Genomic DNA, 19613 nt, shown 5'->3' with positions numbered 1-19613 from the left:
CAAGGGCCAGTCCTCCAAGTGTTCACAACTCCATCCAGGCACAGCTCCTGTTTCAGTGGGTGCTGCCCCACACTCACCAGGCCATGCTCTCACACACCCATGAGTCCCTTCAAAACAGTCTCCACCCTGCACCAAACCCAAGAGGCATTAGGTCACAGGCAACTACAGGGATTTCTAACGTGTAGGCAAAGTTTGCTATTTCAGGATAACGCTGGCTTTGCCTCTGGTGCTACCCTCTAACAGCCACACTAGGGATCCTTGCTAGGGGCAGGAGGGAAGAGCCAGGCATGCTCCAGGGCCCTGCAGGCAGAGACCCAGAGCACTGCAAGGTGGCTTCTTAGAATCTTTGCATAGAAAATTGGATTTCTCAGCAGGGTAAGTTTTCTTCCTCTGTGACAAGGCTGAAAGAAACATTTTTCAATCAAGAACTCCAACAAACTGCTTCCAAAAGAAGTGATTTTCACAACATCTTCAATAGGATCCAAGACTTCCACAGAAGAGAGGGACTCTGTGCAGCCCCACACGCAGCCTACCAGAGGGATGTTTATCTGATCTGGTGTCAGGGGAAAGCTTTGGCATGATGGGAAACATCCAGAGACCTTTCCCATCATCTGTCCATCACCCTGCAGAGATACACCGGGGTCACCTACCCCAGTCCCCAGGTGCCCACCAGAACTCAGAACTGAGCCACTGTTTCAAGACAAATTCACTCTCGCACAACAGTTTTGCTTCCACCTGCTTCAGCTGCACCTTGCTACCAACCCAGCCTGGCTTGTCCCTTGTCCTCAGGCTGGACAAGGGGGCTGTGCCCTCGCTGAGAAGCCATGGGGCAGGGTGGGAGCAGCCCCGGCTGTGTGGCTAGTTCAGCCCCAGCAGCACTGGGACAGGGAGGTGTGAGCAACAAAGCAGCTTTGTGTTTTAAGCGCCAACCGTGCTGAGATTTAGTAGTACCATTAAATCTTACCAACCACACGGGATCTCAGCCGCTTTAATTCCATGCTAATGAAGTTTTAGTGGGGAATTATTTTTATTGATCTGCCCAGAGCAAAGAGCCTGATTTTAGTCCAGCACTGCCAGCACCCCCTTCTCCATCCCTCTTTCTTCCAGCTGAGAAGAAAGGGGAGAGGAAAGAAGACAAAACAGCTCTGAGCTCCTTAAAAAGGTTGGCAGACCCAAGCAGTAAGTGGATTACTTTATTGATTTTTAGCAGATCTGGGTTAGTGAGCGCTTAGTGCTGCAGAACACATGTACACACTGAGCGACTAAGGAAACCCTTCCAGGCCCTTTCCTCAGGCAAAGCAAGCACCAGGCAATTCATTAAGGGGACCACCATGGGTTTTGTGGCATGGAGAGGCTCCAGGCCCTGCACCCAGATCAGTCTGTGATGGACTCCAGGAACCAGCTCAGTCTCTCGAGGAGTATTGCAGGACCTTAGAGGCAGCCCTTCGGTTTCTACTAGAAATAGCACATCACCACTTCAAAAAACTGAATGCTTTTTATTCCTGTCTGTGTCTCCCCCCACCTTGTTATGTAAAAGCAGAAGACATTATTAATGACTGGCACTGTTATTTTAGGAAGGAAAGCCATCTCCACGCCACAACCTGATGGGACTCAGTGCTGCGCACTGCCATCCAGCAGCTGCACCTTGGGGAGTTTCGGTCAGAGCAGGACTCTTGTCAAAGCAGTGCTGATTCAAGCCAGCTGAGATGTTAACCTGGTGCTGACATCCCTGACTCGCTCACCTCCCAATTAGCTTTCCAAAGCCATTGTACTGCAGCTGATATTTCAGCAGTGTATTGGAATAGCATCTGGAAGACCTCTCAGCACCACTCCGTCAACCGAGCCTTTTGGGATGCTGGTCTCTGGAGCCAGACCCTAAACTCATGAAGGCCTAAAGTGGAATAATCACATCACACCCTGACCTAGAACCAGGAAAGCTAGAGATTAAGTATCATACATTTTCCTTGCACTATTGGATTGAACCAGAAAAACCCCAAACATAATTGAGAAGCCCATCAGTCCCCCATCCCATCTCTGTTTAAAGGCAGGGGCATTCTACAGTAACATATGTGGCAACAGTATACGCAAATAAAAAGGCTGCAGCCCTCATAAACCTACAGCTGCACATGCATCTTCTTCCTGACACACTGCTTTGGAGCTGCAGAGTCCCAGAGAAAACCCACTGCCCACAGAGTGCTGGCAGTAGAGTGGGGGCTCCCTTCACATCACTAGTGACGTGCAATAGGGGCTACCAGGCCGAGTGCCCCAGGAGCCAAAATGCCCATTCCCCTCCCTGCTGCCTCTGAGGGAGGACACACGGACACCAGGTGACATGCTCAGGGCCAAACAAGAAGTCAGTGGCAGAACAGAGACTTGAAATTGGGTTTCTTCAGCCTAACCGATGGACTGGCCCAACCTCATCTATCTGCTGCACTGGCTGGCGTTGGCCCGGGACAGGCAAGAGTTACCAAAAGCAAAATGCCCCCTGTGATTCCCTGGATAAAGAGAGGAAGGGAGCTACTGCATCAGCCCTTCCCCAGCCAGCCCTGTCCTTTCTCACGGTTGTCTCTTGTCAAGCAATAACCACAGACACCGAGCTAATGAAATTAGCCTCAGAGCCTCACCGGGCTAATGCAATTACCAGCAGCAGCATATTCAAACAGCACCACAAACACACCGGCAGTAACACAGCCCACCCTCTCCTTCTACCCAGGCCTTCCCCATCTTTCCCTGAGCCCCATAGCTGCCACCTGCTGTGGGTCCCCTCCCCAGGGTCTGCAGGGCATGGGCCACCATCCCCAGCACCAGGCTGCTCCAGGGAGGGCTCTGCCTACCTTGCAGAAAGCACAGTCCCATGCAGCCAAGAGCAGCCTCTGAGGGCAGATAATTCCCAGTCTGTTTAAACCTTGGGAGACCTTCAATTACCAGCACCATAATGAGGCCCTTGACACTAATCGGCGGTGTCACCGAATCCTCTTACGCCTGCCTAAGCGCCTCCAGCAGCTTTGCTGGTTGCAGGGCCCAGCTGCCCACTCCTCCAGGGAATTACCTCCCCAGGCAGACGCCAGTGGTGGCACAAGTACATTTTGACACAGATGCAGGTGAGACGCTCCCAGGCACTACTGCCAGATGACACAATGACAGAGATACCTGAGCAAGGCCTCCGTACAGCCCAGAGGGCACCTGGGACCAAGCCCACACTGGAGACACATTGATGTGGACAAACATTGCAAAATTACAAGAGGAGCTATTTTAACGCTAATGCTCCATATTAGAGATGCAAGGGGCAGGTTTACATCCATCTGTCTCTGACTGTGAAGTGTCATCTATACATCAAGCCAAGGTCATTCTCTGGGATGCTCCAAGAAACTTTTCAGCCTCTAACCGCGGATGGCAGGTGACCCCGTCTCGCTCCGCTCCTCTGCACTGGCACTCATTCACAGGGCAACAGGCAGCTCCCTCCACACATCCGTTCTGACTCACGCTTTCTGCTCCAACAATGCACTTTTTAATATCATGCGAGGAGCAAAAACAACAGGTCCACTATAATGCCGAGATATCCTGAGGCAGAAAATCCATTTGGAGCCCAGCTAGAGAGAGTCAAGTCAATTAGACACTTTCTGGGGCGTCAAGCTGCCAACAATCCCGGCCTTTGTAACAGCGAAGAATCACTGCCTATGTGCTTCCCAGCGACTCCCCCTTGCCAGAGCAGAAAGGTCAGCAGTGGTAGCGTCATGGAAAAGCATGCAGCAAAGTATTCCTGGGAAGGTGGGTCCAAAAAAATAGCCATTTGGACCCTCTGGAAAATATTTCTTTGTCAAAAGCATCCATTGCTTCGGGTTGGGTTTGCAAGGGAATAAGTAAGCGTGTAATACAGATTTGTGCTAACATCACATAGAGGTTTGGGCATGTATCGAGAAGCAATGGTTTGGTCAGAGTGCTAGCTCAGGGTTTGGGAGCTGGCGAGTCCCTGCCTGCTTTCAGACAGGTCACTCCACCTTTTTAGCTTTGCTAGAATAAAGATTGTAGACAAAAAAGGAGCCACAATACTGCGACTGGGAGAGTCACACTTCCTCGCACTTCAAGGTAAGCACCTGACTTCTCTTGTCCATGGTGCAAGGCAGCAAACTGGGCTATAAAACCAGGATTCCAGGTTAGATGAGCACCAAATGAAGCCAGGATTTCTATAGGCAAGTGCTAAAGTCACTCAGTTCCAAAGGCATGTCTCTGACCAAAAGGCCATCATGTCCAGAGGAGATTTTGGTGGAAAATGAACACTCAGCTCTTAAAGTCCACCATGGTGTGTCATTTGGTGCTCTGCAAGAGACTTTCAAATGACAGGTAAAAAAAAAAAAAAAAAAAAGTTCACTTGATACCTCCTTGATATCACCCTGCAAGCAAACTTCCCAATCAGTGTCAGAGGACCTAGCGGTTGTCATTTAAATGCAAGCCACCCTTTAACCCTGCTGTCTGTATAATGGGATTTCTGTAAAATGCCTGAAAGCAGCTAGTTTGCCTTCCTTCAAAGAAAACTACACCCTGAAGACCAAGATTTCCTCATCTTATGAAAAAAGTTCTCCAAGAAACCTTAGAAGATACAGCCTATGCAACTGCTTGCAATTTTGCTGTTTTCCCACAACAACCATTTCTCAGAGGAAATAGTTCAACAGAAAATGGATCCTTGACCAGGTTAACCCTGCATTGTCACTTGTAGGGACAGGAACTCAAAAAACCACCCCACAACAAACCCTCAGTCACAAAAACCTAAGGATTTCAGGGCTTCTCTGACTCCTCAGAAACAAACTACCAAAGTGAAACTCAGCACACACACACACACACACACACCCACACCCCACCCCCAGCCTATCTCTGCAGAACTCCTGGAAAACTTTCAAAAAGCCTTTCCTTCCTGGATCCTGTTCCATTCTTCATTCTCTTTTGCTGGGAAATCTGGATTTCTGTGAGCAAGACTACGTTACCCTCTTTGGCAAGGGCCTGAGCTGGGTGGCACAGAGCTGACAAGGGACAGCCCAGCCACACAAGGTATCTGCTGGACCTTGCATGTGTTGATGGCCACCAGAGCTCAGCACAGAGTGGGGAACATGTTACAGCACTGTCCTGCACAAGGCCACAAAGGGCTCCCACCTACACCATGCATGGCAGGTGCCTGCTGTGCAGCTGGGGGCTTTGCTTGCTATTTCACTCTGTGCATCCCCATGTTCATGCTTTTACATTTCCTCCTGCTTCAGCAAGTGCAAAACTCCAGAGACAACCTGTCAATCTCCATCACATCCAGCTGCTTCAGATGGTCTATTTATACCAGTCAGGCAAACATGGATATCTTGGAGTTCAAGGTAACATGGGTTATTTCTGCTCCGAGTTGCTCCTCTCTTAGGGGAGGAAGGCTTGGAAGTACCCAAAAGGAACAGCTTCACACACAATACCTTCACGACAGAGGGCACAGTAGCCATCACCAGTCACAGCCCAGTCCCCAAGGTCCCAGTCACAGCAGCCACACACACACACCCAAAGCCCAGAAAATGTATATCCATCATAAGACACATCATCCCAGGCTCCTCTGTATCATGCCATGGGAGAGGGGACATCAGCACGTACCTTTGGATTAGAATGAAAACCTTTGGTTAGAAAATCCATGCTCTCTCCGAGCCAGCAAGGCCACAGCTTCAAGCTTGCTCACACGGGGTTTCTCCACTGAGCACTTCCTCGATCAGGTGCAAGCATGTGACTGCACATTGTCACATTAATGCCATAGCAAGGGCTCTGGCTTTCACTGAATCACTCCTTTCTCTCCTGTGCTTTTAAGTCTGCTCTCTAGCATCCAGCATATCTGATCCAGGATAAAGCCTGCCTTATCAAGTTGGCCCATTACTATCATTTAAAAAAGATCTGAAGAAGGTGGCATTTATACCAGATTCACACTTTGTGTCACATGATCCAGATCAAAAGTTCTGTGTACCAGGGCCCAAAAGCCACATCTACCATATCACGAAGGTGCAGCTTCCATCAGCACTTCTCAGCAAGGTGCCTTCGTAGCTTGGTCCTTGCTCCAGTCAACAAGGCATTTTCTATAAGCCGAGGTGGGATGGGGATGGTGGGGCTGCTGTGCCTTTCACAGGATGCTCGCAGCTCCTCAGGAGCCAGGCAGATCACCCGAATCCCACTTCCACTTCACTTCTGCAGATGTCACTGGCTCATTAACACTTTTTTCCAGTAGATTTCAGCCTGTTCATTGGGTCCCCTGAGAGCAGGAAAGGAAATCAAACACCGCTAAACCCAGCTGTGCTTCTATGAAAGAGGGAGAGGCAGGTTTTGCAATGCTTTGCTGTCTTCTCTAATACACGAAGATCTCATCTGTGATCTTCCTGGGGATGGCTCTCCGAGTTTCAAGAAAGTCTTGGAACAAGTTTCCATTGCTCTAAATACTCTTCATCCAGCAACCCTGCCCACTGCAATCCTCCATATCTATAATCCCCCTCAGTCACCAAGGGGGGGGAAAACCAACCCCGCACAAAACCCTCCCGAACAATAAACCAGACCACCTCTTTGCCCAGAGACACACTGTTCAATGCTGTGCTGCAGACATGCCTATGCAGCCTCCCCACAAATACCAGATACAGAGACATAGCCTAGGTATGGAAACTGGAAGAAATAAAGCCCAACCAAGTCTTGCTGCCCAAAGACAAAGCACCAAATGCATTTAAGATGAGCTGAAACCCAAAGATACCCTTCATTAATTGGCCATATAAAAAGCTGGGAGAAGGGGGATACAAAGACCTCACTTTACCCCTCACTGCCTCTGCCTCCACTGGTGGCTCAGACAACTCTACTCTTGATAGTCTGGGTCTGTCTCCTAAGCCATGCAGACTTCAGCATCACAGAAAGCCAACAAGTTTGTTTTGCCAGCATCTCTTTATAGATCCAACCAACACCAGTTCAAGACTCTGCCAGCCTGGTCTGTTTGACGTTCAGGGGAATAAGCTGTCTCTTTGCCTTACCGAGGCAGATACACCTCTCTCTCATCTGTTCTTGCAGCTGTTCTTGCCCTGGGACCCACCTTCCAGTGGCTGTCAAAGGGGAACAAACACAACATGAAACTCAGCCGGAATGTTCTCCCACAAGATCGGTTCCTCTCTGTTTAAATAAACTTTTTTATTTAAACTTTTTTCAAAAAACTGTTTAAAACTCTTTGCCTCCCTGTGCAGCCAAGGGGCAGGTAAGGAGCCAGCTACAGCATCATCAATGCCCTCTATTGCCTTTCAAACATTCTCCTCTCAAAAGCCACATGCTCTTCTGTACAGAACAGAAAATCCGCTGGTATTTAAATCCATGGGAGCATGACAAAATTCCCTGTGACCCAAAGAAAGAAACAGCCCTGGATCAAGAGAAGCACGGACCACACCACACAGGGACAAGGCAGCACAGCAGCAAGCAGCAAGCACGTGAAGAATTTGCAGGGATGTGGAATGACATTTGCTGGCGCTGTCAAATACGTGCTCCCTGCCTCCCGATCTCTTCCCAGCAGAAAGAAAGAAGCGAGCACCTGCCCACAACCACTTTCTGGCCCTGTCCTTTCAAGCCTCTGAGCTGAAGGAGCATCCTCTGCACAGCAGAAGCAGAGAAAGGGCCTGGGATGACGTGGACACAGGAACACATGCTCGCATAGTGGCACTGTGCTAATGCATGCTGACTTAAGTCAGTTTATTAAAGCAAGCTCTGAAGATCCCAGAGCAGATTCTCCCAACACAGAGCTGTCTCCTCTATTAGCAAGACATATCTCAGCTGCAAAATCTAGACCCCAGTCCCTTTTCATGTCTTAAGCTTTCCAGACCAGCAGCACAGCCTCAAAGGCTAATCTATACCAGTAAATTCACCACTCCAGGGCGTGGTCCCAGGGTCTGTCCTGCTGGTTGTAAACACAGTCCCTAGCACTTTCCGCCAGATAGTTCCCAAGCACAGTTTGGGAGTCAGCATAGGCCAAGGGTTGTTTCCACAGGGAACATTGGTCATTTAAGAGTCAAGCCACACCCACACAAATCAGTCTCCCCAGGCTTATTTCATTAGTGAGGCTTTTAAATCATACCTATCCGACTAAATCCTGCAGCCGTGGAGCCCAATATTCAGGGCCGCAAAGACACAACACCTCAAACATCCCAGAAATTGTGCAAGACATCCCTCAGTGCCCCAAGTACTTCTCTGGATCCCCCTGGGCACCTGGGCCAAGTGGGAAGCTTTCCAGGAAAGCTGCTCCTCCAAGACATGGGCTACTTCAAAATCCCACAAGCAGAGCAGACCCAGGAGACACATTTACATGCCATACTTTGGCACATATAACCTCTAACCTAAGATGACACACAGCAGCAAGGAAAAATGAATACTGATGAACGCTTCGTCAGGTGAAACAGAAGAGCTAAAACAGTCAAGAGCCTCAGGTGACACCAATAGACACAGCGCTCTGACAAAAAAAAACCAAACCATCCCACTTGCAATACATAAGAGCTGCCCAGGTGCCTCTCTCTGGCTGGAAACAAAGCTGGCAGCGCAGGCTGGTCCCAGGACCCCAAGCAAGCAGACCCAAAAGCAGCATCTCCATCAGTGCTCTCCACCACTCCTGGTCCTCCAGGAAGATGCACTGTTCCATGCATTCCCACCACCGGAAGGCAAGAATCTCCCAAAACTTCCCCAACAACCGTAACCCTCCTTGGAGGAGTCTTGTTCATGTCTCTGTGGAGGACCTCACACAGCTGTTCCCTCAGAGCAGCCACGTTCTTGGCCTTTGTAACAAGTCAGCAGTAAGAAAAAGATCATTTATGTCCATCACTATGTGGCAGTGAACAGGGCCAGGGCTGCCAGAGAACAGCCAGGTGAGGGCCAGCCAGTGCTCTGCAGGGATGTCTATGCAGATATCACTGCAGATTTTGGGGGCAGCCGGTCCTGGACCCGCACAGTTATCACTGGTGAAAGGTACTAAACAGTTCAGGGCAGAGGTTGCTGGGAGGTATGTGCTGGAGAAGGGCACTTGAGCACACTCTGCTCCTACCTCCCTTCTAAACAGCTACCATTTGCAGGATGAACCTTTGGCCTGGCTCCGTCTGGCTGCTTTTTACACCCACAAGATGCTCTCACCCAGCCCACGCAGCTCTGGCCTACCCCAAGTCCAGGTACCAGCCTACACACAGAAGGTAAAAATAAATACATCACAGACCCAGATTCCTACCCCAGCATCACTTTTTTGGCCTGATGAGGAAGGCAGCGAGGATGCAAGGATGCTTCACATGAAACATTATGTGATCTCTCCCTCCCATCCCAGACTCTAAAGGGCTCTTAGCTCTCCAGCCACCCACCCTATCCCCAGCTGAGCAAGCACAGCTGCCCTCGGGGCACCCGCAGCCCTGTGCGTGCAGTCAGAGACAGATGGCTTCCCGGCCAGCGCAACAGCCCTCCGCAGGGGCTGACTCTCTGCACGAGCTATCTGTCAGGGGCAAGGATCATCACCCAGCAGAGAAACAAGGCTGAGCTCTTCCCAGTTCCCTCTGCACCGTGGGCCAGCAGGGCTCAGACCCACGTGTGTGATGCAGCGGCAAGGCTGGCCCGAGTGGGCCAGGCAGTTTTGCACCTCAAATGCCCGATGTGCTGGTGCAACAGTTGAGAAGCCTGTGCTGGCCAGGTGGTGACCTGCTAGGGGACAGGTCTGCAATGCAACCGCTTCCTCAGTGGGGCTCAGTGCCCCGTTTCCCCCCCCCAGAACATTTGGAGGGGGAGGTATTCACCTGTTCCAGGGTCACTCTTTGCTTCTGTGGCCATATATCTATCCTTAAGAAAACCCATCCTAAAGGTTGTGGCAGGCTCAGCCCAGCTGCAAGCTGCCAGCCCCCAAATGCAACCCCACCTGCCAGGCTTGAAAATCTGCCCCAAGCGCCCTGCTGTCCCCTCGTCGCCTCATGTATGCCTTTAACAGTTTGCTGGATTACCCATTGCAACTAAAATAACAAAGCTACAAAAGAAGAGGGCAAACAAACGCGATATTCTGTGGCAATTAGGGCTAAACAGGGGAAAGGGGAGCGAGGAATGAATGGACAATGGAGAGGGCAGGGACGCAGCAGCCCAGGCTCGGCAAGCTGGGCACGAACTGTCCTCGGGAGGCTGAGCCCAAGCCAGGGAGCAGTGAGCTGTATGTAAGGAAACGCAGGGAGATGAAAAGGGTTATTTAAACAAGCACGGGGCAGTCCCCGCGGGGCCTCCCTGTCCGCTTGGCTTCATCACAGTGTCCAGGGAAGAGCAGCTCCTGCTTCCCCCCCCGCCCCCCCCGCCCCCCGCACCAAGTCCTATTCAAGGTGGTGGGGGGACACTGGCAAGCTGTGGTGGGGTCCACTTAGAAAGGAAGGAATCCATTAATCTCCTTGGTAATTACTGCCACATATGGATTTGCACAATTACACTCTGTTAATTGGTTATTACAGGCAAGCCAGACTGATTGGGCAGAACGGCTGGGCTTTAACCCCTTTGCTGCCCCCGGGGCCAGCCAGACACCAAGGCAGCCTTCCTCCCAAAACACTGCTGTCTTATCCTCCTGTAACCTTGCTGGCTCGCTCCTATGCCAAGGACCAGCAAGTGTGGCCCCCAGCACCCATCCCATCTTTGCTCTGATGCCTTCCTTTCACCTGGGGACCCCAAGGAGACAGAACCAAGGGGAAAGAAGTGAGCCTGCGGCTCAAAATTGCCAAACTGTCCAGCTGGTTTAATCTGCTCTGGGTTTGCAGTAGACGCACCACGTACTCCCCAGGGTGCTGAGGGACTGCAAACTCAGATCTTGTTTGTTTTTAGAAAGAGATCCAGATTCCTTGTGCACTTTGACTTTGTGCCCTCAAGCCCAGCAGGGCTAGTGCCAATGAAAGGAGAATCCACCCCCAAGCCTTTCTCGGTCTCTGAACGCAGCTTCGCTGACTAGATTTGCAGTGTAATGCTTCTCTTCCTCAAAGTACTGAAAACAGAGGCTTTATTCTAGTAATAAATATATATATAACCTCAGTAATATAAGCTATGCCAAAAAAATACAGATTAAGCCCTTGTAAAACTCCAGACAGCATAAGACTTCTGACAGTTGGGTGTGGAGGCAGCCTGGCTGCCCCACACCGCAGCCGTCACCTCCAGCACCCCTCACAGGTAGCGGGCCATCCAAGACCTGGCTCCAAAATGTCTCATTCAGGATGCAACAGTGTTTCTGGAGAAAGCTTAGAAGAGGCAGGCCAAGGCAAGAGTAATTTCTGCCAGAATCATGTCAAGGGCTTCCTGTTAAAAAGCCTAACAGGAAGGTAAACGGGAGCATTGCAGAAAACCCACAGGGCAGCCGGGCCCATCTGAGGGGAGAGCTGTGCTCAGCAGCCACCGACATCAAGGACAGAGCAGGCGTTACCACCCTGGCACACCAAAGCCACCATGCTGCTGCTTGGCTTTTTGAGGCTCACACATATGTGATGCTCCTCCACAGGAGATGGCATAGAGAAACCTTTTCCAGACAGCTCATGTCGCCCAGATAGAGAAGAACTTACGTGTTGCTTGCAGGGCACAGCAATGCACCACTAGTCCCACACACTGCCTCCCCAGACTGGCACATTCAGCTTTACTCTCATTGATTGCATTATTGCAGTTTCCCAGAGACTTCCTCTCCACCCTCATTGTCACACGTGTGGATGAGCCTCGAGGTAGCACCCTACTACTCCATCCTGTCCCTTCCCCAAGGGAAGCCCAGCACCCCTCCCCAGAGGGGTAGCACTCACTTGGCAGTAGGATATTGCTCAGACAAGCAAAGGACTTACAAGAAGAGTGTGGCAGAGCCAGGCATCACACAAGGCACATAGTGAGGATTTTCAGCTCAACTTCTAAATCACCCCAGCAAGCTACTACAGCAGGAACAAAGAGATAGCAAGCAAGATCACAGCAAGAGAACTCCATACCACCCTCTATCCTCATCCTCTGGGTATAAAAAAAAATATCTTTGGACAGCCCATCTTGGGTTTTCAGCTGAAGCAGATCAAAAGGAAACTCAAAACACCTGCAACAAACACCCACTCTTCCACCCTTGCCCCTACTGCCATCACTGCAATAACACCTGCTATAACACTCTAGGTCTAGCCTAGGAGGAACCTCCTTCTCATCAGCTAATTAAAGGGCTTTTACTGTCCTCTCTGTACTGGAAGGAGTAGGCTCAGCAATAAAAGTCTTTTCCCTAGAAGGTCACTGGAGTGACATGAAAGTTGCAGTAGGATTTGCTCCTGTTGTTTCAGCCACCTGCGATTTCCCAGCTCCCTGATTTCAATACAGAAATTTCTTTCTCATGCAAAAGCTGAACTCCAGACTCCCTGTCTGAAGGGGACCCTCTCATCTATGGTCAAGGCAGCATCTCCCATCTCTCCATGAGTGTTTTCAAGTGTGCGTGAGCTTGTCTTGGAGGAAGAGAAAGGCAGACCAGCCCCGCACCCATGAAATGCTGCTGATCTCTCCCGTAAACCAATTGCCTCTGCAAAGTTCGGAATGAATCTTCAGAGCTGTCAAAGGGAAGATCAGGCAGAACCTGCAACCACGCTTAAAAAGGTCAGCTGAGAAAAGTCAGGATGGGAAGGATGCTCGCATTATTGACAGATGCAGAGTGGAAAGGGCTAACCTGTGAGTACCTGCAAGCTGGTTTTGGCAGCACACGCTAGACTTCAACTCGGGGCTCTGTTGACTGCAGCTGGTGACAAATCCTTTGTGGATCACTTCCAGACAACTGAGTCTGGGGACTAAGCCTGAAACTGAGACTGGGGCTGAGCACCAGGCAGGGCATCTGTGTAACCTTCCTTCACCCTGAGGGATGGGAGTAGGCTGGTGGGATGGATGCCTTTCTGGCTTTTGTGACTCAGATCAGCTTTTTAGATCTCTGAGACTAGAACATAATTTTCTCTCTGTCCATTACTTACATGCACATCTATTTGTCCAGGTTTCTGTAGGAAACAGCAGTGAGCATCCAGGCATTTGCTGGTGGTTTCTCATGTATGAAGTGAATCACCCCAGTAAAAAGCCAGGGAATCTTCCAAAACTGCTGGAATTTGACTTAAACTCCCCTCAACCTGGGAGCACTTTAGAGTTGAGGTATGTTGACGGTTTGGAGTACTTGTAAAAATAAATAAACAGAATTTTTAAAAATTGCAACGATTCTTCAATACCCTGGTTACAACATGGGTTCTGCCAACATGGAAATGTACCAAGGATGTCTTACAGCCATGACATTCTGCTAGAATTGCAGAGTTCATTTGGAAAGCTGTACATCAGCACTATCATCAGACACAAGCCTAGGTGGCTTTTCCAAAATGCTTTCAAGTTCGTCTCTAGCTCTCACGGTGCTTTTTGCTGAAGTCCCCTTCCCCTTAGCCTAGCTCAAGGGAAGGATTTAAACCCACAGGCTCTTTGTGTGCCCCACAGGTGGCCTAAGCTGAGACCGCAGGAGGGATCTGCCAGCCCCTTGCCATGCTCAGAGCTGATAACAGCTCTGTGAGTCCTGGACATCAGCAAGTATGCCTTTGGGGCAGGCATTAGCAGTGGTAGGTGATAACAGACCCTGCTGTGCCCCACAGGCTGCCAGCACGTGCTAAGGTCAGCCATGGACTGTGCAGCTGAGGGAAGGGAGGCAGGGAGAAGAGGAGAGCAACTTCACTGAAAGCCCAAGCCAGAGCCAGTAAATGCTTACCCACTGCCTGCTACCTTGTCATCTCGGCATGCTGCCTGCCCGCTTGTGCTCAGTTAATCTCTCCTGGCTTTTGGGGAGCAATCCCTGCCCTCTCTGCAGTCCCTCCAGCCCTCTGATCTGCCCAAGACAAGTGGGTTTCAATTCCCAGGGTTCAGCTCCTGGTGCAAAGGTTACTTTGCGTCGAACTGGATCAATTCATGTTGTGCCACTGGTTTACCTGATATACACGAATCAGACAAATAGGGTATCTGCTGATGCTAATTGAACTTGATATTGATATGGATATGTGACGTATTTACTAAGAAAGCAGCAAGAGAAGTTGCTGTTTTAAGTTTTATGTGACCTGGAAACATATAAAGGGAAGTAAATATATTCCTTTTGGTCAGAATATTGTTACGCATATATTGCAAAGACTTCACTTGCAGCAGAGGTAGTGAAACACATTGGGTCAGGTCAAAACACAAACCAGGTTCAAAGGGATCTGAAATTAATTAGACCATTACAGCATTTTCCCAGCTAAATTCTCTGTCTTTCTCTCTCTCTGTACATATACACACATATGTTTAATATATTTGACAAAATCAATATTTATCCAGGGAGAGCTTCAGTTTTTGGAAAAAACACCTTATTAGAAGTATTCTTGTCATGGAAAATTCTTGACCAGCTTTACATGTAACTTCCACCTGTCCTTTATTAACCTTTATGAGCTGATTCCCAGAACTCCTTTAGTATAAGGCATCACAGCCTTCACCCATAAATACAGTCTCCCCTTCCACGCCCTGAACACTTTCATTTCCCTCTGTTGCAGGAGGAAAGCACAGACTCACAGAAAACAGGTCTGGAAGAGACCTGGCAAGCTCATCTCACCTGTCTTCCTGCCCCAAATTAGACCGGAAACCTTTGGGAACAGAGCCGCCACTTCCTTCCCCAGCCCATCCATCCCACCACATCCCCAGCACTCCTTTCCCAGTGTCTAAACTAAGCCTTCTCTCCTGCAACAGCACAGTGCTACAACGGTTCTTTTCCAAAACCTGTGCGTGAATTAAACTCCCATAAAGGCTCCGTTCAGTCGGTCCCTATTGCTACAGGAGCAGCGTGCCCAGGAGGCTGGGCAACCCACAGCTCTTGGCAATGGCCACAGTGGTGTCCCGCCACCCCTCCGCGCCGCTGCCCAACCCACAGCTGAGCCCACAGTGCTGCTCAGCACAGCCGATTTGCACGGGGTCAGGGCAAGAACTTACAGAAGTGAGGGAAGGAGCCCATCTCCAGGGAATAAGGAGCCTGTGTGCCCGGCTGCATTTCCAACCTGCGTCCTGTCTCTTCAGCGGACTCGACCATGAAGGGAGGTTTGGGATCGGCTCTCTCAGCTGTGCTGGGCTGCTGGAGAAAAAGAGAAGTGTTTACATATTACAGAGCAGCATCCTCACAATCTGTCCTAAGTTACAAATTTACCTCCCAGACCTTGACCGGGGCTGGGGTTTCCTGTGTTTGCTCTCCAGGCTCCTGTCTCTTTGGAAAGCAGAAGGTGTTGCAATGCCACAGGAGGGCTGACTGCACAGCCTGCCCGAGAAAGACCCTACAATGCAAAGGAATTGGTCCGAAGCGGCTCTGCTGAGAAAGTGACTCCTGGAAGCACTTTCTTTTCTAACCCCAGCTCCTGAAGGAACGAAACCAAGCAAACAACTGCCATCCTGGCTGAGCATCTGCCTCAGTTCTGCTTCCCTCCTCCTCCCTGCTAGTTGATCTTTTTTCTCTCATCTGCAAGCCTTTCCACTCTATCTGATAACAAATTTTGCCTTCAAGAAGGTGGTAGTGTTAGCCTGTTAGCCACATCACCACTGGACAGTGGAGACCAGACAAAGCTGGCTTTTGCCTCACTGAAGCTGTGAGGATGGTGGGGGCAGGTGACAAGAGAGAAATGGCCTGTATGCATTCCTGAGCAGTGTCACTAGCAGCCTGTAGGTGACCTGGACAGACCCTTGTCTCCAAAAGGCTTTCAGAAGACAACCAGCCTGTGCTGTGACCAGTTTTTCTTGTGCTGAAGTTAGAGCCCCTGGCTTTGTCCCTGACCTTGCTTATCTGTTACACTCTCCAACCGTGCATGGGCGTCTGCCTGCATCTTCCCTCAGTGTTTGGATTTTGCCAGTCCAGATGAAGAAGAGTTACAAGCAAACAACATTCCTCTCCCCTGTCTGCACTGATAATCTCGGGATCTCATCTCCTCTGCGCTCCCCTTCAGGCTGTGTCAACATCACAGGGGTTGCGGAGGGCAAGATTGTTCTGACTTTGCTGCCCCATCGTGTACACTGTGTGCTGCCCGGCCCAGCACAACCACACAAAAAATATTCCTCTGGGATGTGACTCAGACCTGCTAAGGGGTTTTAACCACCTCCCTCTCCTAGATTTCTCCACATTTACAGCAACAAAACACGCAGGTCCCAGAGTGCAGAGTGATCTCAAGACTCCTCCTTCCAGAGACTTTCAGAAATTGGAGCCTCTGCATTTGCTGTAATCCCCTTGGATCAGCAGGCAGAGCATTGCTAAAGCCAAGGTGGGCCACACAGCCCCTTCTACATCAGTGCCAACAGCCAGGACATCTCCCACACCAGAAGCAGCTGCAGGGAGTCCAGGCAGGCAGGGCTAGAAAGGGTGCTGAATTGCTAGTTGGTTTTGCTTGCGCTTTCAGGAAATTCTTAATCTGAAATTGTAACAAATTTCTCAAATTCAAGTTCTCATGGATCTGGAACCCTGCAGGGTATCCTGGAGTTGAGCCAGGAGGGGAGAAAAGAGACATGGAAAAATAAGATACCCTGTGGCATCAACTCTAAGCCTCTTTAGGAGCCATAGAAATCCAGGGTGCTCTCTCTGCTGTTTCTTCTCCTCACAAGCATTGCCTCTCTTACATTCTTACGCTGCCAGTGGGTAAGATGGATCCAAATCCCTCCTTTTTTTGTTGTTGCTTGGTTTTTTTGTTGTTGTTTTTTTTTTTTTTTTAACCTAGGAAGGGCTGCCCAGCAGTCAGATTACTAGTCAACGACTCCAGGTCCTCTCGAACCTGCCACTGACCTCTCGGATCTACTCAAGTTTGCCTCCCCAGTTCTCCCAGACAGCAAAATGTTCTGTGCTCTGAGCTGTGGTGCTTACATCCCTCTTGCTATCCCTTTCCCTTTCTCAGACCTAACACATCACAGCAGCTGCCAGAGCGTGGACCCACTCCAGAAATGAACCTCCAGTGTTTGGTGGCACGGCTTTAATTACACAACTGGAGCCAGAAGAAAGGCTGTGTGTGAAACACTGCTTTTTCAAAATTTTAAACCTCCACTCAGAGTACTCTGTGTGGCTGTGAGCAGAAGTAGCAGGACACGGACCCTGCAAGCACACAAAGGAGCTGAATCAATGTCTTGTTGATACAGTCTAGCAAAATCAGCTAATGATAGACAGGACTGCAGGTTTTCATATGTGAGGGAAGGATTTACAGTGATACAAAATGAATTATTTCAGCCCCACAGTGACAATACCCACTCGCTTCCTTATTATATTTTATTGATCTTGCCCTAAATACATGTGGCTGGAGGAAATGATGCATAAATTACTAACGAGTTAATTTCTTGCTCCGACACAAGCTCACAACAGTCCTTTGAAGGGGAACCAGGAAAGACAATGTGTGAAAGGATAAAGGCAATGAGACAAGCTTGGATGTAATAATCCCACGTGAATGATTATTGCTGCAACTAATGTAATCTAATAATGAAGAATTTACGCCAGATGTCCCCCAGAATATGCCAGGCAGGCTCAGGATTCAGCAGTGGATCCATTTCTAAGGAAACCTTGTTAGGACAAAAAAAAAATGTTGCTGTCTGTTCGTCAAATGAGACTCTGTAGACCTTTACAGTTAGAGTCGTAACAAAAACATGCCTTGCAAAGCTTCCTGGCAGTGCGTTCATTAGGCCTGATTGCCAATTTGTTTTCAGGTGAAGTTTAAGACATTGGGTTCAGGCTATAAAGTTCCTAACGGTCTAGGAGCTGCCCGTTTCAGAAGCTTGCCCTTACCCCAAGCCAGAGCTGCCACCAGAATTTCCCCTGCGTCTCCCTGGGCAGAGAGGGAGCTGCTGGGAGGGAAGTTGCCAGGACAGGTGAGCGAAGAGTGGAGAATCACATCATTTTATTTATTTTGAACTTGCATCCCTTTGAGTCTCACAGGGATATCCCAGACCAGAGTTGCACCCCTGTCCTGGGGCATGATGCACCCCATACATCCCCTTCCTTCTCACAAGCTGCAGCATATGGGGACAGCACATAGCACGGAAAAGGAAAACAGAGCTCTGCACCAGAGGAGTATCATGGGGGTACTCAGGCTGCTGCAAAATGGGGTCAGCTTCACCTTGGGTCATGCAATTCAGAAGCCCATTTTGCAAAGGCGTGTTGAGCACAGGCCTGGCAAAGCACCGCTGGCTATCCAGATCCTCATGAAGACCTGAACTTGACCACATTTGATGCCCAAAGAGCAGACCACAGTTCAGATGATTTGTTATTTCAGATCCAGCACCGAATGAATGCTCTTCTAGCCCAAGTGTGAGGACAGCACTACTGACGGGCAATGATTTCCATGGCATGCTACACAATCAGCCAGACCAGAAACCTGACATCAGCGTTTCCTCTTCATTCAAAAACCCACGTAAGCTAAGTGTAAAAACAGGCACAAACCATGCTTTTCACTCTCCATCTTTACCTCTGCTGCCTATTCATCACCTCTTTGAAGGTATTTTGTATAGCCATTCCAAACACCTATTCTGGTCATGCTTTGGGGTTTGAACTGCTGTTCATAATTCCTCCTTACTAACCACTGTTATTTAAGTAGGTCTGATGGGAGGAAGGGGGAAGAGAAGCTTTAGCAAGATCCAGGTCCACTAAAACACAAGCCACTACATTCAACTTGAAAGATTTGTCTAAGCCGCATTAACTTAATTGGGACTTAACATCTTGTTCATTTGTTGTTTTTGCAGAAGACCCAGAGATCTCCACAGTGAACCTATGTGACTCCAGAAATGAGTCATGGGGACTGCACAAACATGGTTTGATTGTGTCAAAATCACAGCCACCGCGCTTCTCCCGTGATCCTCCTTTGTCAGCTAGTTTGATAGCGTAGGCTGCTTGTCTATGTTGAAATCTATTTCACGGGGGCTCTTTGATCTGAGCCTGCGTGCTGCTGCTCTGTTCTAACAGGCACACAGATGCTCCAAAGGACTTTGCAAACAATAATATAAACATAGCTGCACTTAGGACTTGCAAACCCTGATTTTAGCCAGTTTGTATGTTAGACGTCACCATACCTAGAAACAACTTACAAACAGGACCAAAGATCAGGCCTAATTTTAGTAAGCCTTTGGGCTCTGCATCCCCTGACTGTGCTTGCTTTGATGAAACATGATCATAGGATGAAAGAAAGCAAAAACCCAGCTGGCACCTGCTGGGAGGGCAGGGAGAGAGAATCTGGCAGACAGGAGGTTCCTACAGAGATTGCCAACACTACTACATGTCTGTTTTGCTTTTTGGGCAGCATGGTGAATCCAAAGGTGATAAAAATTTGGCTTGGCTGGCTAGACAAGATGTGCCCACATCAGATACCACACTCTCCCTCCTCGATCACTAACATCTCTGCACCTCTCAAGGCAGCTCCTTCTGCTGTGCTTCAAGTCTCCAGCCCCTGAGCTTCAGAGAGGATCCAGACTCTGCTGGAGTGAAGCACATATGTGGGAATAGCTGCTCCCTTATAAACAGCAGGCTAGCCGGCTGGGCTGCTCCATACCAGACATCTGGACAACCAATTTCAAATTTCAGTTTGCAGCACAACACAAGGATTGTTGTTAGAGGA

The 19613-nt window shown here is 49.5% G+C and overlaps 1 protein-coding gene across 4 annotated transcripts in view; it reads right to left on the bottom strand.

Annotated features, from left to right (window-relative positions):
• The window catches only part of RXRG (retinoid X receptor gamma), a 51892-nt gene that overhangs the window by 25399 nt on the left and 6880 nt on the right, over positions 1 to 19613 (bottom strand). For 2 of the 4 annotated variants that reach the window (XR_005106700.1, XM_037403911.1), the window contains exon 2: positions 14983 to 15118. Coding sequence is in view for 3 of the 4 variants with exons in the window: in XM_037403911.1 (XP_037259808.1) it covers positions 14983 to 15118 (136 nt within the window). In the remaining variant the exon portion in view is untranslated. Of the gene's footprint in view, positions 1 to 494; positions 595 to 2834; positions 2950 to 14982; positions 15119 to 19613 lie in introns of those variants that run through there. The other 2 variants (XM_037403912.1, XM_037403913.1) reach the window with 2 other exon arrangements.

This window comes from Falco rusticolus, chromosome 11 (assembly GCF_015220075.1).
Source record: "Falco rusticolus isolate bFalRus1 chromosome 11, bFalRus1.pri, whole genome shotgun sequence".
NCBI lineage: Eukaryota > Metazoa > Chordata > Aves > Falconiformes > Falconidae > Falco > Falco rusticolus.
The sequence above is the reverse complement of the archived record's forward strand: the minus strand, read 5'-3'. Positions and strand labels throughout refer to the sequence as shown.